The sequence below is a fragment of the Ranitomeya variabilis genome, chromosome 8 (genome assembly GCF_051348905.1).
Source record: "Ranitomeya variabilis isolate aRanVar5 chromosome 8, aRanVar5.hap1, whole genome shotgun sequence".
NCBI lineage: Eukaryota > Metazoa > Chordata > Amphibia > Anura > Dendrobatidae > Ranitomeya > Ranitomeya variabilis.
In genome coordinates, this window is record NC_135239.1 from 185,507,791 (window position 1) to 185,529,302 (window position 21,512).

Here is a 21,512-nt window from a genome sequence, read left to right on the forward strand (position 1 = left end):
AGTGTTTTTTTTTTTTCCCCCATGTGACGTCGAGCTGTGAAACTTTTTAATCTGCAATGAAACTTTTACCAAAAACAAACTTTTTATTTAAGTTTATTTTGCAAAAAAAAAAAAAATCAGAATCCCGTTTTGTAATACCGATTTTTGTCTCCATTAGTGTTTTTAGTCTTCTCGCACGTATTCGGTCATATTCCAAAGCAGCGCTGTATAGGAAATCTGACGGTCCGGTATAAGATCGGGGGTGACAAGGCGGCCATATTTCCTGACAAATATATGCTCCCTATACAAAGGTTCAAGATCTGTGGATGCTAAGCCCAAATATATATATTTACCCAGCTCTACAGGTTCCTTGCATTGTCCAAATATCGTGGGTCCAAAGCATCGACATGATTTCTATGTGCAGGATGCATAAAAAGCAATTCCATAACTATTGGGATCGTTTCCGTGGATAAGACTTGCAAGGAATTTTCACATTTCGTTTTTTTTGTTCTAATAGAAAAGTCAATTCTAGCTGGTGAACGTGGCTCCGATCATCTTTTATGGAATTGCTATTTATGCGGTACATTGATATATTGCGCTGTAAGGTAATGCAAGCATACTTGAGTTGGCTGCTCTTTATGGATGGCAGAGACTTGATACAGGGGTAAATTATTGCTTTGTGCATGGAGAAATGCACTGGAGCTAATGGAAGAATTCAGAGGTCATAATTCATTGGGTTGTATTTTGTGTGCCGATACAGTGAGGCCATCAGCACAGAGTATACATGATGAAATCATGCCTGAACCAATAAACCTCTTTTGTACGGGTGTTGTATGTTCTGTTCTCACTCCGGTCATAACGGGAAATTATATCAAGGTCTGTTCTGCGCTAAAATTGTGGAGGTGGCGTAAGGGCACACATTTTGGCATTTATTTTTATATTCTGCCACTGTAGATATTTTCATAAAAACTGGGTATGGCTTAGTGGAAAGAATGGGACCTCCCTTGCCCTGAAAAGTTGACTCCTAAAATTGGTGAAAATTATAGCACAAAATCTGCATGGCTTTCTAGCCCATGGAGAGACCGAGATGTGCCAAAATTATTAAGATATCCCTTCCGAGCCACATTACAGATTAGGCTTTGTTCACATTTGCGAGTCGCGTTCCGATGCCAAATTATGCACTTTTTGCCCCATTGATATAAAATGGAAGACAAAATCTAAGACCCCCATGTAGGCAATAGTTCGCCTTCTGCTTTTGTTCAAACAAATTTGGCATGGATTTGTTTTCCATTCGAAAAAGGATCAGAAAATAGGGATTTTTGTGTACTCACTGTAAAATCCTTTTCTCCGAGCCACTCATTGGGGGACACAGGACCGTGGGTGTATGCTGCTGCCTCCTAGTGGCAGCAGTATACACCCACGGTCCTGTGTCCCCCAATGTGGCGATGGAGAAAAAGGGAATAAACGACGTGAGTGTGAACAGTGCCTAAGAAATGTCATATCACCCTATGGAAAATGGAAGTACAGGGTGGTCCATTTATATGGATACACCTAAATAAAATGGGCATGGTTGGTGATATCAACTTCCTATCTGTAGCAAATTAGTATATGGGCGGGGGAAAACTTTTCAAGATGGGTGGTGACCATGGCGGCCATTTTGGATCCAACTTTATAAATGTCCACCCAGGTGTATCCATATTAAAAGGCCCACCCTGTATATTCAAAGTCAAGTAACCCATTCAAACAAATGACATGAAAGAGCCTTCAAAACTGTGATGAGTTGGCTGTAAAGCCATGGACTGTATCCCCGGGGGTCCGCATTCATGAGGTTGAGGATCTGGGCTCTATACCGTACACATGGGCACATATAGATGCTGATGAAAACCTATTTTACCAGTCTGGTTATCGGAGCACTGTAATGACACCATACAGCACGGTTTCTGAATTTTTGGTGCATTGCATGTAGTAGCTTTAGGCCTCATACAAAACCCTGTTACATATCCAGGACCACATATATACTTGTATGGGCCTAAACTGTGCCTCAGAGCAACAAATGGTGTTCAAAAATGCAAATCAAAGTCTCCGAATATATACAAGATCAGATTGACCCACGTGAGTGTCCTCCAGTTGTCCCAGGCTCTTGGGCCTATTTCTTATGGGCCGATTCACAAATAACCATTCAGACCTTCCTGAGGAATCCTGTGGGGCCACATGAGAATAGGAGCTGATCTGCAGTTCTCAGCAGCAGCCACTACACATCGAACGTTGCCGTTCAATGTGTACATCGGCCACCGCTGGAGCTAATAACAGAAGATTGGTGGGGTGTTTGGGGGGGCAAGGAGTCCGACCACATCCGATCTAATATCGGTGACCTATCCTGAGGGTAGGTCATCAGTATTAGATGCCCAGACAACCCCTTTAATGGGTTGTATTGTTACAGTCTCCTGGTTGGGCAGAACCAGAAGCTCTTAGTAAACAAGTTACCTTCCGCCTATTGTAGAGCTGATCAAGGAAATGGATTATCGTTGGGTTTGGAGACTTTTAGGCTTGTACACTGGAATATTGTTTTCTTCAAGGGACGGCACTCCCTTAATTATATCGGCAGCCTTCTCTGCCAGCATGATTGTAGGGGCATTCAAGTTGCCACTCACAATACTTGGCATGATGGACGCATCAACAACTCGTAGATTTTCCACCCCGATGACCTTTGTGTCCGGATCAACAACAGCTGTGGTGTCGGTCGGCTGTCCCATTTTACAGGTGCAGGATGGGTGGTACGCGGTGTCTGATTTCTGCCTGATGAAGGCATCAATTTCTTTGTCCGTCTGAACCGTAGGACCCGGTAGGATCTCAGGTCCCCGGAAATCATCAAAAGCTTTCTGGGCAAAGATCTCTCTCGACAGCTTCACGCACTGGCGGAAATCTACTACGTCCTTTTCTGTCAAAATATAAAATTCAGTAATTATAAATACTGGACAGATATAGTATAAATACAGAGACATCAAATCTTCCTACTGATGTGCGTGGGTGAGGTTGTAAAAGATAGCTGCCATCCCATTCAATTTAATAATCTGGCATCTCACTTTTGCACCTTCTCCAGATTCTGCATATCCTTTTAAAAGGGAATCAGTTTTGTCTTCTGTAGATCTAGCAGTTCTCTGAATGCTGAGCTCTGTTTAACCTCGCCCACAACACTGATTGGCAGCTTCCTGTGTACACTGTGCGTAGGCAGAACGCTGCCAATCAGTGGTGTGGAAGAGGTTATACAAAGCTAATGAATATGGAGGACTACCTGGCAACAGGTTTACTAGTCCTCTAATGATAATATCCTCAGACAACAGTGATTTTATCAAAACTACAGCAAGCAGCCCAGTGATACATCACTGGAATCAGGGTCTCCGCCCCTACATGATGCTGTTCTCAGATTAGGTGCCAAAAATCTGATGACAAATTTGGTTTAAAAGTAGTGCCCAAAACTGAATCCCATTTAGGAGGTCAAAGGATTTTACATGTCTTTTTATAAACCCTAAAATTGTATTTGCTTTTACCGCTGCTACTTGACATTGAGTACTGCAGCTAAGCGCACAGGTAACCAGAACACCCAAGTCCCTTTTTCTGGTCTGTCATGTCTCTTTTTGTTCCCTATGTTTATGTGTTTATGGCCGGGGTGACATTAGCGTATGGCATTGGCTGCGAGCGAGATCCGAGTGTCAGTGCTCTGTGCCCCCATCCTCTCGCGTAAGGTACTCGCAGCACAGGTGAAGAGGAGACAGAGAAAGTCATTTCTCCATCTCCTCCGTTGCCTGCATCCGCGGTAATCACACTGCACTTGGATGACCTTGTGAGGAGGCCTGTGGCTAGTTGGCACATCGAGGTCCGTATACGGACCATGAAACTTGTTTTCCAATGTGGTAGCGCAGCAGAGAATTTGACTACTTAGGGCCCGATTCATTTGCATTTTTGCATTTTTTAAGTCACTTTTTTTTTTGCGGGGGGGGGGGGGAGGGTGTTTGTGGTATTGATGTTTTCGTGTACCAAATTTTTCAAAAATGGCGAATGTGAATTTGGCGCAAAATCAAAAATCGATCGTTATTTTCTTCTTTAACCTTTTCAGCGACTTTTTGATACGAAAGATCACATGTTCTGCTGAGATGTAACAACATTTGTGCAAAGAATTCAGGATGTGGAGGGACTTCGCACAAAAATTTTTTTTAAAAAAAGGGGCAATTGATGAATCAGCCAAAAACATCGGGAAACCCCAAATCCCGCCTGCAATGACGAACATTAGACCACTTTAACATTTCAGGAAAAGGATGACAAGATGATGTAGGCGCTGAGACCCTGATTCCGGCGATGTGCCACTTTCTAGGCTTTAAAAGAAAGCGCAGGTTCAAAGAAGAGTAAAGCGCAAATGTAAAAAAGGCAAAAAACAGCAAAAATTTGCTAAAAAAAAAAGGCTCAAGTTCAATAATGAATCAGGCCCTTACTGCCAAACTTCACTACAGGCTACAGCTGATTGACTTGCTTATTGTTATGGGGTCTTCTATTAGGCAGAGACCCCTTTAAATACTTTAATCCTTAGAGATATTTACTCACCTGTTGAAAGGTAATTTGGGTTGATGAGTGGATGGACGTTGGGGTCAGCGCTCTGAAGTTTTAACCACCCAACACTTGTCGCTCTCATGGTTCCAACATGAACCTATCAGATATACAATGTAAAATACAGAGAAGGGGTTAAGGCAGAAGCGACCCCCACCCTGCGTGCCCGAATAACACAGCCCCCCATCAGACATCAACAAGTCACAGTGGTCTCATTACCACATGTATGAGAAGATTTGGGTATACTGGGATGCAGCTGGTGATCTGACAGCCGGAGGTATTTACCGCCATCTTCACAGCCTGACAGTTACTTAAAATACAAATTCCCTTCTTGACTTTAAATTACCTATTAACAATCAAGCTGACACTCGGATGACGGTAACGGCACCTTATAACATGCGGATCCTGACTCATCCCTCATTAATTATAATTTCACATCTCACCAAAAAACTAACAAACATTCCCAATTATTCCAAAAATACATTATGATTAACAGGATCAGGAGTTAACTCTTTAACCACTACACAGATAATTCTTTTTGGCTACGTTCTCAGGCCGGCGTCACACTGGCGAGTTTTACGGACGTATGAGCGCAGAAAATACATCCGTAAAATACGCATAACACACGGCCCAATGATTCTCTATGGCCCAGCTCCTATCAGCCGTATTTTACTGATCCGTATTATACGGTCTTGTACGGCCGTAGAAAATCGCAGCATGCTGCGTTTGTCACCGTATTGCGCAAAAAAATCACCAATGAAAGTCTATGGGGGCGAGAAAAATACGGATTCCACACGGACCAGCAGTGTGACTTGCGAGAAATACGCAGCGGTGTTCTATAGAAAAGCCGGGAATTCAATTGCCGGCTTCTCATTTCTCCTTCACAAACCCGACAGGATATGAGACATGGTTTACATACAGTAAACCATCTCATATCCCTTTTTTTTTTGCATATTCCACACTACTAATGTTAGTAGTGTGTATGTGCAAAATTTGGCCGCTGTAGCTGCTAAAATGAAGGGTTAAATTGCGGAAAAAATTGGCGTGGGCTCCCGCGCAATTTTCTCCTCCAGAGTGGTAAAGCCAGTGACTGAGGGCAGATATTAATAGCCAGGAGAGGGTCCATGGTTATTGGCCCCCCCGTGGCTAAAAACATCTGCCCCCAGCCACCCCAGAAAAGGTACATCTGGAAGATGCGCCTATTCTGGCACTTGGCCACTCTCTTCCCACTCCCGTGTAGCGGTGGGATATGGGGTAATGAAGGGTTAATGCCACCTTGCTATTGTAAGGTGACATTAAGCCAGATTAATAATGGAGAGGCGTCAATTATGACACCTATCCATTATTAATCCAATAGTATGAAATGGTTAAGAAAACATACATATTATAGAATACACGATGCATTAATATAGGGCACGCAGTAAATAACACAGCCCACGTAGTATATAACAGCCCACACAGTATATAACACAGCCCACACAGTATATAGCAGCCACGCAGTATATAACACAGCCCACGTAATATATAACACAGCCCACGTAATATATAGCACAGCCCACATAGTATCTAACAGTGGCCACGTAGTATATAGCACGCAGTATAGAACACAGCCACGTAGTATATAACACTGCCCATGTAGTATATAGCAGCCATGTAGTATATAACGCAGTATATAGCACAGCCCACATAGTATATAACACTGCCTATGTAGCATATAGCAGCCACGTGGTATCTAACACAGCCCATGTAGTATTTAGCAGTGTGGGCACCATATCCCTGTTAAAAAAAATAAATAAATAATTAAAATAAAAAATAGTTATATACTCACCCGCCGGGATCCAGCGAACCTCTGGCGATGCGCGTGTGGCTGCCGCCATCTTTCGTTCCAAGGATGCATTGCGAAATTACCCTGATCACTTAGCGGTCTCGCGAGACCGCTAAGTGTTCTGGGTAATTTCGCAATGCATCTTTGGGACCAGAAGCTGGCGGCAGGCGCGAGCGCATCGTCGGACTACGGAAGGTGAGAATAGCAGTTTTTGGGTTTTTTTATTATTATTTTTAACATTAGATCTTTTTACTATTGATGCTGCATAGGCAGCATCAATAGTAAAAACTTGGTCACACAGGGTTAATAGCGGCGGTAACGGAGTGAGTTACCCGTGGCATAACGCGGTCCGTTACCGCTGGCATTAACCCTGTGTGGTGGAGGAGGAATAACGCCATGGGCTTGTTTTTTCAGGGATCGCCCTCGGTTCCTTAGTTTCAGTGAACAGAAATCTTAGTTGTTCAGCACAAGCCACTGTGGACAATTGTAGCTCCCAGCCTTGTGGGAACAGTTTGTGGGAGGCCTCTTCTGTTCCCCATGATTGCGTCCAGTGCACAGGGTCCATACAGACATGGTTGGGGGGAGTTTGGTGTGAAAGAACTTGACTGGAAGAACAGAACCCGGAGCTATTGAGGAACTACAACTCCCAGCATGTCCAGACAGATTTAAGCCTAAATGGAATTAAACCAAAGGTTAGAGATCGTGGGTTTACATAGGCGCTACTTCTAGGTTGTCCCACTAATGGCCTATCACCGCCATACCAGGTACAATGCCACCCACTACACATCCCCCTGTATAGCCAATGAACTAGCCATGTTTAGACCCGCCCACTTGACTTCTGCATTAGATCAGTTTTCTCTTCCTATTTTTATTTGCAGAACAACTGCTTGGCATGACGCCTGAAATATCACACTGAACTGGTTTCCATAACTGTTTGCTAAAAACTAAGAAGCACCCTTTCACTGCCAAAGACAGAAGACAATTTGGTAAATTTACCCCTTAATGACCAGGGGTATTTCAGTTTTTGAATTTCTGTTTTTTTTGCTCCCCTTCTTCCCAGAGCCATAACTTTTTATTTTTCCATCAATATGGCCATGTGAGGACTTGTTTTTTGCGGGACGAGTTGTACTTTTGAACAATATCATTGGTTTACACATATCGTATACTGGAAAAGGGGAAGAAAAAATCCAAGTTTGGTGAAATTGCAAAAAAAAAGTGCAATCCCACAGTTATTTTTATTTTTTAACATGTTCACTTAATGCTAAAACTGACCTGCCATTATGATTCTCCAGGTCATCACAAGTTCATAGTCACCAAACATGACTAGGTTATTTTTTATTTAAGTGGTGAAAAAAAATCCAGAATTTGTATAAAAAAAAACAAAAAAGGCACCATTTTCCGAGACCTGTAACATCTCCATTTTTTGTGATCTGGGGCTGGGTGAGGGCTTATTTTTTGCACACCGAGCTGACATTTTTATTGATACCATTGTGGTGTAGATATGATCTATTGATCGCCCATTATTGCATTTTATTGAAATGTAGCGGCAACAAAAAAAACGTAATTCTGGTGTTTTTAATCTTTTTCTCGTTACGATGTTTAGCGATGAGGTTAATTCTTTTTATAGCTTGATAGATCGGGCGATTCCAAGTAAGTGTATATTTGATATTTTTTATTGTTTTATTTGGAATGGGGCGAAAGGGGGGGTGATTTGAACTTTTATATATTTTTTATTTTTGTAATATTTTTAGAAAACTTTTTTTTGTTTACTTTTTGCATGCTTCAGTAGTCTCCATGGGAGACCAAAGCTGCGATAACCCAATTGCTTCTGCTACATACAGGCAATGATCAGATCGCCTGTGTGTAGCAGAAATGCTCGCTTGCTATGAGCGCCGACCACCGGGCGCTCAAAGCTATCTGGCAATGACAACCATAAAGGTCTGCTGCAGACCTCTGGTGGTCATGCCGACCCATCGGTGACCCGCAATCATGTGACGGGGTCACCGATGGGTGGGATTTACAACGTGCTTCCAGTAAGCGTGAGTTAAATGCCACTGTCAGAGATTGACAGCGGCATTTAATTTGTTAATAGCCACGGGTGGATCGCAATTCCACCCGTGGCTGTTGCAGGCACATGTCAGCTGACATGTACCTGGAAATGTGTGGGCTCAGCGCCAGAGCCACCATCAAACGGGGAGTCCAATGTGAGCGTACTATTACGTCCAACATCGGAAAGGGGTTAAACAAAGCTCACAATCGATAAGTGCCCTGAAAATTATAGATGTGTTACACTTTAGAATTGTTTAAAGTGCCTTCGAAATGTGGAGCTGGAGAAGGATGTTATCAACACCTTGGATGGTAAGAAGAACAAATCAATTTTATAACAAATCAAGACAGACATATCGCTCGAAGCAAGGATCACCAAGCTACGACTTGCCTACTTTGGACACATCATTCGAATAGAGCTATCACTGTAAAAGAACATCATGGTCGGAAGAATAGAAGGAACAAAGCGAAAAGGAAGACCAGCAGCCCGATGGATTGATATGATCAAGATAACGGCAGACTCTGTTGGACCTATCCATCATCCATTAAGTCGCCATGGCTAGAGATCGAGCTGAAGGTCATTAAACAATAATATTAAGATGGTTCTATGGATTTAACACTTGGGGTATGTGCAGAGTGTATTTTTGCAAAGTTTTCAGAGCAGAAATTCCATGCTTTTGAGGAGTTTTTAATGTTTGAGAAGGATTTGTAGACTGGCATGCCCTGACAGGCATAGGTGTCTGGGACTGGGAAATTGCAAGGATTGGGTGGTGCTGTGTTGGGAAAATGGTACCCCATTAATTCTATGACCCCCACTAATCAGACAATGATAATATATTCTAGTGACAGGTCATTAGTCTTGTAGGGAATAAGTTGCCCTGATTGCTGTAGGTGATGGCATATAGCACTTGTACCCAGGTGCTAATCTGTAGGGGTTGCGGACAGTACTCGAGATATCGCTGCTCAGCTGTGCTGTCACCTACGCAGTCTCCACGTCACACCATGTTGTGTCCTGCTCACCTGATAGGCCTCCATCTTTGGATTGACTCGTCCATGATCTATGACCTGAGAAGGGAGAAAGTGGAACTGGATGTCGGGGTGCTCAACGCCGGGGGCACTTCTAATGAATCCACCGGACTCCAGGTGCGACGTCGCCCCATACCCTGGTGACCAATGGTCATAGAAAGATAAAGATCTGGTTAATATTAGGTTTTATAGCTTAACGATGTCGCTTAGTACAAAACTAAAAGAACTAAAGTTCACGGACTGATCGGTCATCACATCCAGAAAAAAAATTACAGAACTTATTAAAACTGAAGAAGAACATTTACAACAAAGAAATAAGCAGCTATAAAAAAACACACTGGCCCCGACTCATCACTTCTGTCTTTTTAAAGTGGCTTTTCTTTTTGTCTTGTGGTTGGTGTTTTGTGCAAAATTCTTGAAAATATGCAATACTTTTTGCAGGATCAAACACTTTATGCCTTTTTAGGGCAAAAAATTGCACGAAGACACTCGGTTAGCACCAGAGCATGCTCAGATAACACCTTATCCCAGGACGCTCGCTCATCACTAGCCATAAAGTTTCACATTCAGTGGTGAACAAGCCGCACTGTCTTGTGACACATTAAGAAGCCGTATTCTCACCTGTAAACTTCAGCATCCATTCCACGCCGATCTGAAGCATCTTGAGGGGCTTTTGTGCCCCGTATAAAGTGATCGGCTTTGTGCACATCTGCTGGAGATAAACTTCCAGGTGATCCTGAAGATTCTGTCCCACTCCTGCCATAATCAGAAGGAAAAACATCACCAGTAATACACTCTGTACCTCGAACTGGTTCCTCCTCAGGAAGCTATGAAGATTTTAAAGGGCTATGCTAATTTAAAGGAACCTGTCACGTTGACCATGGAGTCTGATCTGTGGGCAGCATACATGTCAATAGGTGCTTAACAGATTAATAAATTGTTTTCTGGGAAAAAAAAGATTCGGCTTGTCTTATGTTTTAATTCCTGCTCATTGAAGGAGTCCATGGGGCGGTCCTAAATAGTGATTGACAGCTATCTCGCTATGCACACTCATTGATAAGCACCGCCCACTGGACTCCTTTAGCATGAATTTAGATGAATGAATGAAAGGTTATACTAAATCTTTTCCCACAAAGCTATATATGTGTGCTCAGCTCCTCCTGCTCTTTACCGACTTCCTATACATGGGGCTGGATTTTCAGTGTGACAGATTTTCTTTAAATGGAACTGGTAACAATCGGACCTTGCAAATATAGGGGAAATCTGCAGGTAAATATCTTTTAATTGCTGTATAGCCGGCTTACTAGAGCAGCAGCTACATAAATGTTCATTTCCTCCCTGTAGCCTCTTGCTTCCAGTTATAAGGATGGTGCAAGAGGTTACAATCATTGTACAGTGAATGTGGCTGTACTCTCTCTCTGGCACATTGATTGACAGTCTGCTCTGTACACACACGCTGCACAAACACAATGCAGAGCAGCTGTCAATCAATCAAAGTGCCAGGGAGTGATTACAGCACCTGCGATGACTAAAAACAAGCAGCTGCAGGGAGAATAAAACTTTATTTTCTCTCTGTAGCCGCTGCTCCAATAAGCTGAGTAAGGCTACTTTCACACATCAGGTTTTTTGTTTAAAAAAAAAGTCTCTCTCTCTCTCTTTAGGATTGCTACTTCCAATAGGTGGCACTAGCGTTCAAGCCATCTTCCTCTCTTAAGAGGCAATTTGCATATGAGCAAAGACATATTAAAAGGGAACCCGTCACCCCCCCCAGGCGTTTTTAACTAAAAGAGCCACCTTGTGCAGCACTAATGCTGCATTGTGACAAGGTGGCTCTTTTAGTTATGCTCCCTGCACACGCTGAAATAAACGCTTATAAAATGTGCCCCCTCATACCGTGAAATGGTCCAGGGGCAGGTCTTTCCCTCCTAATCAGACGCCCCACAGCCGTCACTCAGGGCTTCTGCGCGCCTGGCGCCGCCTCCTCTTCCTTCATTAGAGTCCCCGGCGCCTGCGTTGTAAGTTCGAAAGGCAGCGCCACTGGGCATGCCCGAAAAAAAAACTTACAGCGCAGGCGCCAGGGACGCTAATGAAGGAAGAGGAGGCGGCGCGCAGAGGCCCTGAGTGACGGCTGGGAGGCGTTTCTGTCCGGGGGAAAAGACCTGCCCCCAGGTCTATTCAAGGTATCCGGGACAAATTATAAAAGCGATTATTGCAATGTTTGCAGGGACCCGAACTAAAAGAGCCACCTTGTCGAATTCAGCATTAGTGCTGCACATGGTGGCTCTTTTAGGCCTCTTTCACACTTCCGTCTTTTTCCTCCCGTCGAAATCCGTCGAGTTTTGAAAAAACAGGATCCTGCAAATTTTTCTGCAGGATCCCGTTTTTTTCCCATAGACTTGTATTAGCGACGGATTGTGATGGATGGCCATCCGTTTCATCCGTCGTGCACTGGATCCGTCGGAAAATAGCTGTGGAGAAAACGTTCACAGGAACGTTTTTTCTGCACGCTGGAAAATCGGTCAGCGACGGGTCCAGCGCTGTCCATCGTTGGCTATAATGGAAGCCTATGGACGCAGGATCCGTCGCTGACCGCCAAACGACGTATCCCATTTTTTCATTCTGAGCATGCCCAGAAGGATTTTTGTATACCTGAAAATGCAGGCAGGAACTCCTTCGACGCATCAGTCATAACACTGGATGCGTTTCACACGTTTTCCCATATTTTCACAACATCCGTCGATTCGTCACTTCACTGCATTATGACGCACCCCGAACGAAGGAAGTGTGAAAGAAGCCTTAGTTAAAAACACCTGGGGGGTGACAGGTTCCCTTTAAGTAAAAAACAAGTATATAAAACACAACCACAGGAGACCTATACCTGGCAGGTGAGCGATCACAGGGATTCCCAATTGTCTGAGGTCTGAAGCATTTCCAATTCCAGACAGCATGAGCAGTTGGGGGGAGTTGATAGCCCCGCCACTCAAGATCACTTCTTTGCTGGCAAATGCCTAGAAAGACATAGAAAGTTATAGGTTATAGAAATGAAAATAGGTCAATAAGTCAGGCAGGCAGGTAACATTCTCCTGGTGATTGCCAAAACTCATCTGAGTCTCCACTGCTCCAGAGTCCAGTGGTGGCAGCTTTATACCACTCCATCTGACGCTTGGTGTTGTGGTTGGTGATGTAAGGCTTCATGCAGCTGCTCGGCCATGGAAACCCAAATTGTGCCAAATATATAAAAGTGGCACACGTGATATAACATATTTGGCACAATTCATTAAGGTTAGGGACATTTGCTTGCTTTTTTCCATCTTAACATTGAGGTACATTTACCTTTTTCTTTTGTCCATTTTGAACATACTCCACTCCAGTTGCTTTCAGTCCTTGGAAAAGTATTTTCGTGACCAGGGTCTTCTCCTGGACAGACACGTTCTTGCGATCCATTGCTGGACGCAGATAGGCACTAGCTGAGCTCCATCTCTGACCTCAACAAGCAGAGAAGGAAGGTTACAAATGTCTCCGTAGCGTGTTACTTTACCTATTGGGTAACCTCTTACCTTTGAAAATAGTCATATCCATCCATCCCACACCTTCTTGCTGGTAGCCGTTCATGTCCTCTGTGAACGGGTATCCTGCCTCTTGGGCAGCTTTGATAAATAGCCGATGAAGAAGATGATTTGTCTTCCCCCTTGAGACGTGCAGGGGGCCACTACCTCCTCTGTAGGGATCAGGTCCTAGTTCGTGAGTCTGGGCTTTCTTAAAATATGGCAAACAATGACTATAATCCCAGCCGGTGGCACCTTGGGCGTGCCATCGGTTGTAGTCCTCTGCATGTCCTCGAATATACACCATGGCGTTCAGAGAGGAAGACCCACCCCAAACTCTACCCCTAGGCCAGTACATAACTCTGTCATCCATGTGTCTCTGCGGCACGGTGTGATAATACCAGTTGAACTTATCATCACATAGGTTGTACATCAATGCAGCCGGCATATGAATCTTCCATGACAATCTCTTGCAGCCCAACATGAGATCCTTCGGTCCTGCTTCCAATACCAGCACAGTCTCATCGTGGCTTTCCGACAGCCGGTTTGCCAACACACAGCCGGCTGAACCAGCCCCGACTATGATATAACTATACGAGTCCACATTGCCAGCCTGACGAGTGGAGAACAGACTGATACTGGACAATCGTGATCTCAGCCCAATCAATTGTCTATCCGTAAGTAAATCCGGCCAACGGTGCGAACCTTGTCCTCTGATGGATGAATGCCGGGAGGTGACCTTAAGAACTTTAAATATCCGGGCCATTTTCTTTGGTTTTAGCTGGAAAATGACAGAAAAAGGAAATCAACAATTAACATTAAGGCCTATTTCCATTTTAGCACATTCTCACCTATCCAGAGGATTTGTGGGTCCAACTGTTGGGACCCCCCAACAATCCTGTGCATGGGGCTCTGAAATACGGAATGGAAAGGTCGTCGTGCACACGCACCACTGCTCCGTTCAATCTCTATAGGACTTTCAGAGACAGCTGAGTGCAAGCTTGGCTATTTCCGGCAGTCCCTTAAAGGGGATTTCACAGTCCTGTTCCCTGGATTGGTGGGGGCTCCAGAGGCCGGACCTGCAGAGGGCAGCAAGTTATCACCTGACCTGTCGACAGATGATAGCGTGCTAAAAGCTGCTTAACCCTTAATGAATATTCTGTATCTTAAAGGGAATCTGTCACCAGGTTTTTGCTATGTAATCTGAGAGCAGCATAATATAGAGACCCGGATTCCAGGTATGTATCACTAACTGGGCTGCTTGCTGTATTTTTTTTTTATATATAAATTCACTGTTTTATCTCCTGTAGATCTACCAGTTCTCTGAATACTGATCTATGTATAACCCCACCCTCACAACTTATTGGAAGCTTTCTCTGTATACTGTGCATAGGCAGATAGCCTATGTAATGGAGGACTACATGATACGAGACAACTAGTCCTCTAGTGCTAATCTGCTGATAAAACACTTGATTTTATTGAAACAGCAACTAGCCAGGCCGAGCACATGTGGGGGAAGCTAGGGAATCCCCATATGTAATCAAGCTGTGTAGTAGCTGTAAATCATTCAGCTGCGGCAAGGAAAGCTAAATCTCCGAGCAGTCATAAATACTCGGAGACCACCCAAGCAACGAGTACACTCGCTCATCACTAGTGTTTAGACTTGGCTGCAGATGGATGCCAGGTGCTACTCCAGGACAGACCTCGGATACATGGCGGCTAATCCTCAAACTGGAAGCTGCAATGGCCAGGAATAGGAAGGCTCGGCTGTTACAGGTAGGCATGACATGTACTGGCAGGCACAGATGGTACACAGTGAGACAACAGGTAAAGGCGGGTTACGATGATACACAGTAAGGCACGGCAGAAGCTGGCATGCCTCTTCAAGAGACTGAGAGGGCATGTGCCCTAAGTGCAGTGCCCGGGGATCTGCCAGGTGTGCGTAGAAACCAGGAGTTGGCAGCAGCGGTAGGAAGAGCGGCCGAGGCAGTGAGTCAGTTGGTGTCCCAGCTGGGGAGAGGAGGGTTGGGAATCGCGAAGGGACGCCAATGCTACACCCGCTTTCAATCGCAACAACATAACAGGATATCAACAGCTACTGTGCAGGGCCTCTACGGCTACACTGTAGGACAATACTAAATACATTTGTTTTATTGTTTAACTTTGTAACATGGAAATGTTATATTTTTTAACATTTATTTTATTTTGTAAGCCCCCCAGAGGACTTGAACCTACCATTGTTTGATCACTTATTCTATATACTATATACTGCCACTGTTTACAGTAGGAGCACAGACCCTCAGCTGCCGTGGCTACCCAATGGCTTCCCAATGGCTTCTCATGATTCTGTTACCGGGTTATTGATAGGTGCAAGACCGATTGTGCCACAAAATCATGCCGTTTACACATCAACGTCTGAGACTGATGACCGCGTTTTAATGGTTAAACAACAGCAATTGAAGTTTGCTCCAGTTGCTGTGGTCAGTAGTAGGTGCTGGCTGTACAACACAGCCGGCATCTGCCCGGTACAGAGCGGTCTCCGCTCCTGCTCCATATTCCTGCACCCAACATAAGACAAACTCATATCAAACATGACTGGAAGGAGATAAGGAGACATCACGACCTGAAGCTTCTATGGATTGGCAATGAGTCAACCACTAGGACCCCACTGACCAGCAGAATGGGACCCCGGGTTCTCCGTACATATCTGCTCATATGTTGATGCTTCAAGCTTGACCTGCGCTTATCCTATGTGGTCGTTTTCATAGAAAAGGAGCCCCTTTTAGTCGTCGGTATCGTTGCCAATTTTTCATCATTAGTTGAGAACTTATTTTGATAACGTTTAGGGTTGGACAATGGAAACCCATAACAGCCAGTGATCTGATGCCAATTCCTGCCATTGCGGCTTGTGGTGGGCTATACGTCCATGTTTATGCAGTGGAGAAGGTCAGAGACACGTTCAGGCCACTTCACTAGCATTGTTTGCCATCTCTGAAGAACATAGACCTCCTCACAATACACCACGTTGGACTCCCTCACAACACAACTCTCCTGCCCTCCATAAATTGCGTCACCTATCTGACTGGGAAGAAACGAGGGCCTCATTTATGGCCTACACGGCTGAGGTAAAATGAAAGCTGAGTTCTGAGTGATTGCTCTGGTAAAATGAAAGAAGAATTCTGATTGGTTGTTTTGGGCAACAAAGATAGTTGTATTATAAAATTTGCAATAAAGGTGGCCGTTAATCATCCTGTTCAACCACATAAGGGAAACAAGGGGCTGTGGTATCAGACGTACAAGAGGCTTTGTACCGCAGGGTATCATCATACAATCCTCTGCCATCCAGCTTCTCCTAGATTCTCTACTGCAGATTATCACATTTCCATGTCACAAAAACATTTGCATAGTGTGTATTAATACTGTGTACCTTACTGACTAGCTGCAGAACATTGCTCGGCTACACTGCAGCACATTGCTCTAGTCCTCGGCTGCACTGCAGGACATTGCCCTAGTCCTCGGCTGCACTGCAGGACATTGCTCTAGTCCTCGGCTACACTGCAGTCCATTGCTCTAGTCCTCGGCTACACTGCAGGACATTGCCCTAGTCCTCGGCTACACTGCAGCACCTTGCTCTAGTCCTCGGCTACACTGCAGGACATTGCCCTAGTCCTCGGCTACACTGCAGGACATTGCTCTAGTCCTCGGCTACACTGCAGCACATTGCTCTAGTCCTCGGCTACACTGCAGGACATTGCTCTAGTCCTCGGCTACACTGCAGGACATTGCTCTAGTCCTCGGCTACACTGCAGGACATTGCTCTAGTCCTCGGCTACACTGCAGCACATTGCTCTAGTCCTCGGCTACACTGCAGCACATTGCTCTAGTCCTCGGCTACACTGCAGCACATTGCCCTAGTCCTCGGCTACACTGCAGGACATTGCCCTAGTCCTCGGCTACACTGCAGGACATTGCCCTAGTCCTCGGCTACACTGCAGGACATTGCCCTAGTCCTCGGCTACACTGCAGGACATTGCCCTAGTCCTCGGCTACACTGCAGGACATTGCCCTAGTCCTCGGCTACACTGCAGGACATTAGCCGAGGACTAGGGCACACTGCAGGACATTGCCCTAGTCCTCGGCTACACTGCAGGACATTGCCCTAGTCCTCGGCTACACTGCAGGACATTGCTCTAGACCTCGGCTACACTGCAGCACATTGCTCTAGTCCTCGGCTACACTGCAGCACATTGCCCTAGTCCTCGGCTACACTGCAGGACATTGCCCTAGTCCTCGGCTACACTGCAGGACATTGCCCTAGTCCTCGGCTACACTGCAGGACATTGCCCTAGTCCTCGGCTACACTGCAGGACATTGCCCTAGTCCTCGGCTACACTGCAGGACATTGCCCTAGTCCTCGGCTACACTGCAGGACATTAGCCGAGGACTAGGGCACACTGCAGGACATTGCCCTAGTCCTCGGCTACACTGCAGGACATTGCCCTAGTCCTCGGCTACACTGCAGGACATTGCTCTAGACCTCGGCTACACTGCAGCACATTGCTCTAGTCCTCGGCTACACTGCAGCACATTGCCCTAGTCCTCGGCTACACTGCAGGACATTGCCCTAGTCCTCGGCTACACTGCAGGACATTGCCCTAGTCCTCGGCTACACTGCAGGACATTGCCCTAGTCCTCGGCTACACTGCAGGACATTGCCCTAGTCCTCGGCTACACTGCAGGACATTAGCCGAGGACTAGGGCACACTGCAGGACATTGCCCTAGTCCTCGGCTACACTGCAGGACATTGCCCTAGTCCTCGGCTACACTGCAGGACATTGCCCTAGTCCTCGGCTACACTGCAGGACATTGCCCTAGTCCTCGGCTACACTGCAGGACATTGCTCTAGACCTCGGCTACACTGCAGCACATTGCTCTAGTCCTCGGCTACACTGCAGCACATTGCTCTAGTCCTCGGCTACACTGCAGCACATTGCTCTAGTCCTCGGCTACACTGCAGGACATTGCTCTAGTCCTCGGCTACACTGCAGCACATTGCTCTAGTCCTCGGCTACACTGCAGCACATTGCTCTAGTCCTCGGCTACACTGCAGGACATTGCTCTAGTCCTCGGCTACACTGCAGGACATTGCTCTAGTCCTCGGCTACACTGCAGGACATTGCCCTAGTCCTCGGCTACACTGCAGGACATTGCCCTAGTCCTCGGCTACACTGCAGGACATTGCTCTAGTCCTCGGCTACACTGCAGGACATTGCTCTAGTCCTCGGCTACACTGCAGCACATTGCTCTAGTCCTCGGCTACACTGCAGCACATTGCTCTAGTCCTCGGCTACACTGCAGGACATTGCTCTAGTCCTCGGCTACACTGCAGCACATTGCTCTAGTCCTCGGCTACACTGCAGGACATTGCCCTAGTCCTCGGCTACACTGCAGGACATTGCCCTAGTCCTCGGCTACACTGCAGGACATTGCTCTAGTCCTCGGCTACACTGCAGCACATTGCTCTAGTCCTCGGCTACACTGCAGCACATTGCTCTAGTCCTCGGCTACACTGCAGCACATTGCTCTAGTCCTCGGCTACACTGCAGCACATTGCTCTAGTCCTCGGCTACACTGCAGCACATTGCCCTAGTCCTCGGCTACACTGCAGCACATTGCTCTAGTCCTCGGCTACACTGCAGCACATTGCTCTAGTCCTCGGCTACACTGCAGGACATTGCTCTAGTCCTCGGCTACACTGCAGCACATTGCTCTAGTCCTCGGCTACACTGCAGGACATTGCTCTAGTCCTCGGCTACACTGCAGGACATTGCTCTAGTCCTCGGCTACACTGCAGCACATTGCCCTAGTCCTCGGCTACACTGCAGCACATTGCCCTAGTCCTCGGCTACACTGCAGCACATTGCTCTAGTCCTCGGCTACACTGCAGCACACTGCTCTAGTCCTCGGCTACACTGCAGCACATTGCTCTAGTCCTCGGCTACACTGCAGGACATTGCTCTAGTCCTCGGCTACACTGCAGGACATTGCCTTAGACCTCGGATGCCCTGCAGGACATTGCCCTAGTCCTTGCCTACACTGCAGCACATTGCTCTAGTCCTCGGCTACACTGCAGCACATTGCTCTAGTCCTCGGCTACACTGCAGCACATTGCCCTAGTCCTCGGCTACACTGCAGCACATTGCTCTAGTCCTCGGCTACACTGCAGCACATTGCCCTAGTCCTCAGGCAACACTGCAGCACATTGCCCTAGTCCTCGGCTACACTGCAGGACATTGCCCTAGTCCTCGGCTACATTACAGGACATTGCTCTAGTCCTCAGCTACACTCTAGGATATATATTACAACACTTTTTTACCTAAATGATTTAATAGAGTTTAGTTAGAAAAACCTCCACAGTCCAGGACCTAATCCGATCCCATCCAGTTGCCAGTCCTTATCAGCCAAGATTCCTAACACCACAGTGCGGCTCCTTTTAGACTGTAAGCGCTTTTGCACTTAGCCCCCAACAGAAAGCAGATTGTTATGTAACTATCAGACAACGCTGAGCAGAATTTGTCATTTATCTTGGCATTACTTACATAGGACTGCAGGTAAACCTACCTCAAACCCAGAAGAGTAAAATTACAAACTCGGCTCTGCTACATCTGTAACATTCCACAAACTTTCTTATAACTCCATAGAGGAGGATTACATAATGCACTAGTGGAAACATGTCAGGGTCTGCCCCATATTAGAGGGGTCATCTATGGACAAGAAGCCTGGAGTTTCTACAACTTCTGTGCTGGGTCTGTCACTTACCTTCCAGGGGTCTGATCACAGCTGGGACTCAGCACATGTATCCAGGGCTCGATCATGTAAGGAGTGAATATTGGGAAACTTCCTGTGCCAGGATAAACTGCTATACAGTATGCAGAATAGGGGGAGGGGGCTCTTAAAGCTGAACAGTTTTTTCCTGAGGGCAAACTTTATACTGATGAGATACACAAAAATGCAGGATCAGATATAAGAGCATATAGAAATTCACTTTCATTTATTGGTGCATATATAATGCAAAATTTCCTGCTGTTTGGAGTAGGTTTTTTTTTTAAGGGTGTGTGCACATTCCGGAGCAGAAACTGCAACTTATTGAGGAATTTTGCTTTTTTTTTTTTAAAGATTTAGCGCGTTTCCACTCAGTTTCTGCTGCAAAAACTGCTAAAAAAAATCTCAATGTGAACATAGCCTTAGGCAATGCTCTCATGTCCAGTAATCATCCGTCAGAGCGGATCCAGCAGAAATCCGTTGATAATAAAGTCGTGCAGACACAAATTTTTGGGGCCATTTAAAAGGAAATAAAAAGATTTTAGCTGGATCCATTTTTTTTTTTTTTTAACATTGAAGTCTAGGAAAAACTGATCTGTTACTTAGCCATCCGTTTTTCTTTCATTGGATCAGTCTTTTGCTTGCTGGATCCTTTTTCAAATGGAAGAGAACAAACAGCTATTTAACTGATCCGTTTTCCATATACCGTAAGGCCCCTTTCACACATCAGTTTTTTGCCATCGGTCACAATCCGTTGGCTCAACGGATCGATCACAGATTGTGAAAAACTGATGCGACGGATTTGTTTTTTCGACTGATCCGACTAGCGGATCTGGTGAAAAAAACGGATCCGTTGCATCAGTTTTTTATCTGTTTCTTCCGTTTTTCAACGGATCCTTTTATTAAAAAAAAACGCCCAATGGGAGGCTCCTAAACGTTATTGGCTACTGAAAAACCTATACATACAGTGTTCCTACAGCCCATCTTTGACAGGTTGTAGAGCAAGTGGCAAAAATGGAAGGTGTGATTGCGAACATTGCGAAGATCTTTGTGGATTTTACTTTTGAGACGAATCGTTTGGAAGCAATCGTTCTTGAAAAGGAGCGAGAAAGACAGTGCATCATGCGTCTGCGCCGGCTTTGGATCCACCCAATCACTGCACTGAGAATGACACATGGGGTGTATTCTATGTTATATATGGAGTTGAGAGGAAGCCTCAAGAAGTTTTTTTAACTATGTTCTGATGAAAGCGGAAAACTTTGATATTTTGGTTGCACGTGTTGGAGACCTCATCCGTAGAAGTGACACCTATTGCGGTTCTCAATTTCACCGGCGGAGCGTTTGATGGTGACTCTTCGGTAAGCCATTTTTCTTGTATCTCCTACTGTTAAAGCACACTTATAACTGTAATGTTGTTGCTGGTAGTTTGTACTAATCATTGCCTTGCCTTTTTTCACAGATTCCTTGCAACTGGAGAATCCCTTTTGTCACTCCATTTCCAGTTCCGACTCAGGATTTCCACCATATCGGGGATTGTGAAGCACACCTGCCGTGCATTGTGGGACTGTTTAGCCCCGCTAAGGCTAGGTTCACATTGCGTTAATGGGTTAATGCTAATGGACTGCGTTGCACGGCGAAATTGTCGCAATTAACGCCGTGCAACGGGTCC

General features: G+C 45.6%; 1 protein-coding gene across 1 annotated transcript; it reads right to left on the reverse strand.

Moving 5' to 3' along the window:
* Positions 1-76: 76 nt before the first annotated feature.
* CHDH (choline dehydrogenase) lies at positions 77-19,986 on the reverse strand. Its single transcript, XM_077278313.1, has 8 exons — positions 19,841-19,986; positions 13,033-13,801; positions 12,809-12,960; positions 12,354-12,483; positions 10,097-10,231; positions 9,470-9,612; positions 4,576-4,678; positions 77-2,917 (listed from the first exon to the last, which is right to left on the reverse strand). Exons 2-8 carry the CDS (start codon positions 13,784-13,786, stop codon positions 2,499-2,501), a joined length of 1,836 nt encoding a protein of 611 aa, XP_077134428.1. The 5' UTR covers positions 13,787-13,801; positions 19,841-19,986; the 3' UTR covers positions 77-2,498.
* Positions 19,987-21,512: the final 1,526 nt, after the last annotated feature.

Coding starts and splice junctions, on each gene's coding strand:
- CHDH (XM_077278313.1), bottom strand. CDS start 13,786: ATGGCCCGGATATTTAAAGTTCTTAAGGTCACCTCCCGGCATTCATCC. Junction 4,679..9,469: donor CAAAGATGGAGGCCTATCAG/GTGAGCAGGACA, acceptor TATATCTGATAG/GTTCATGTTGGAACCATGAG. Junction 2,918..4,575: donor CCCAAATTACCTTTCAACAG/GTGAGTAAATAT, acceptor ATATTTTGACAG/AAAAGGACGTAGTAGATTTC.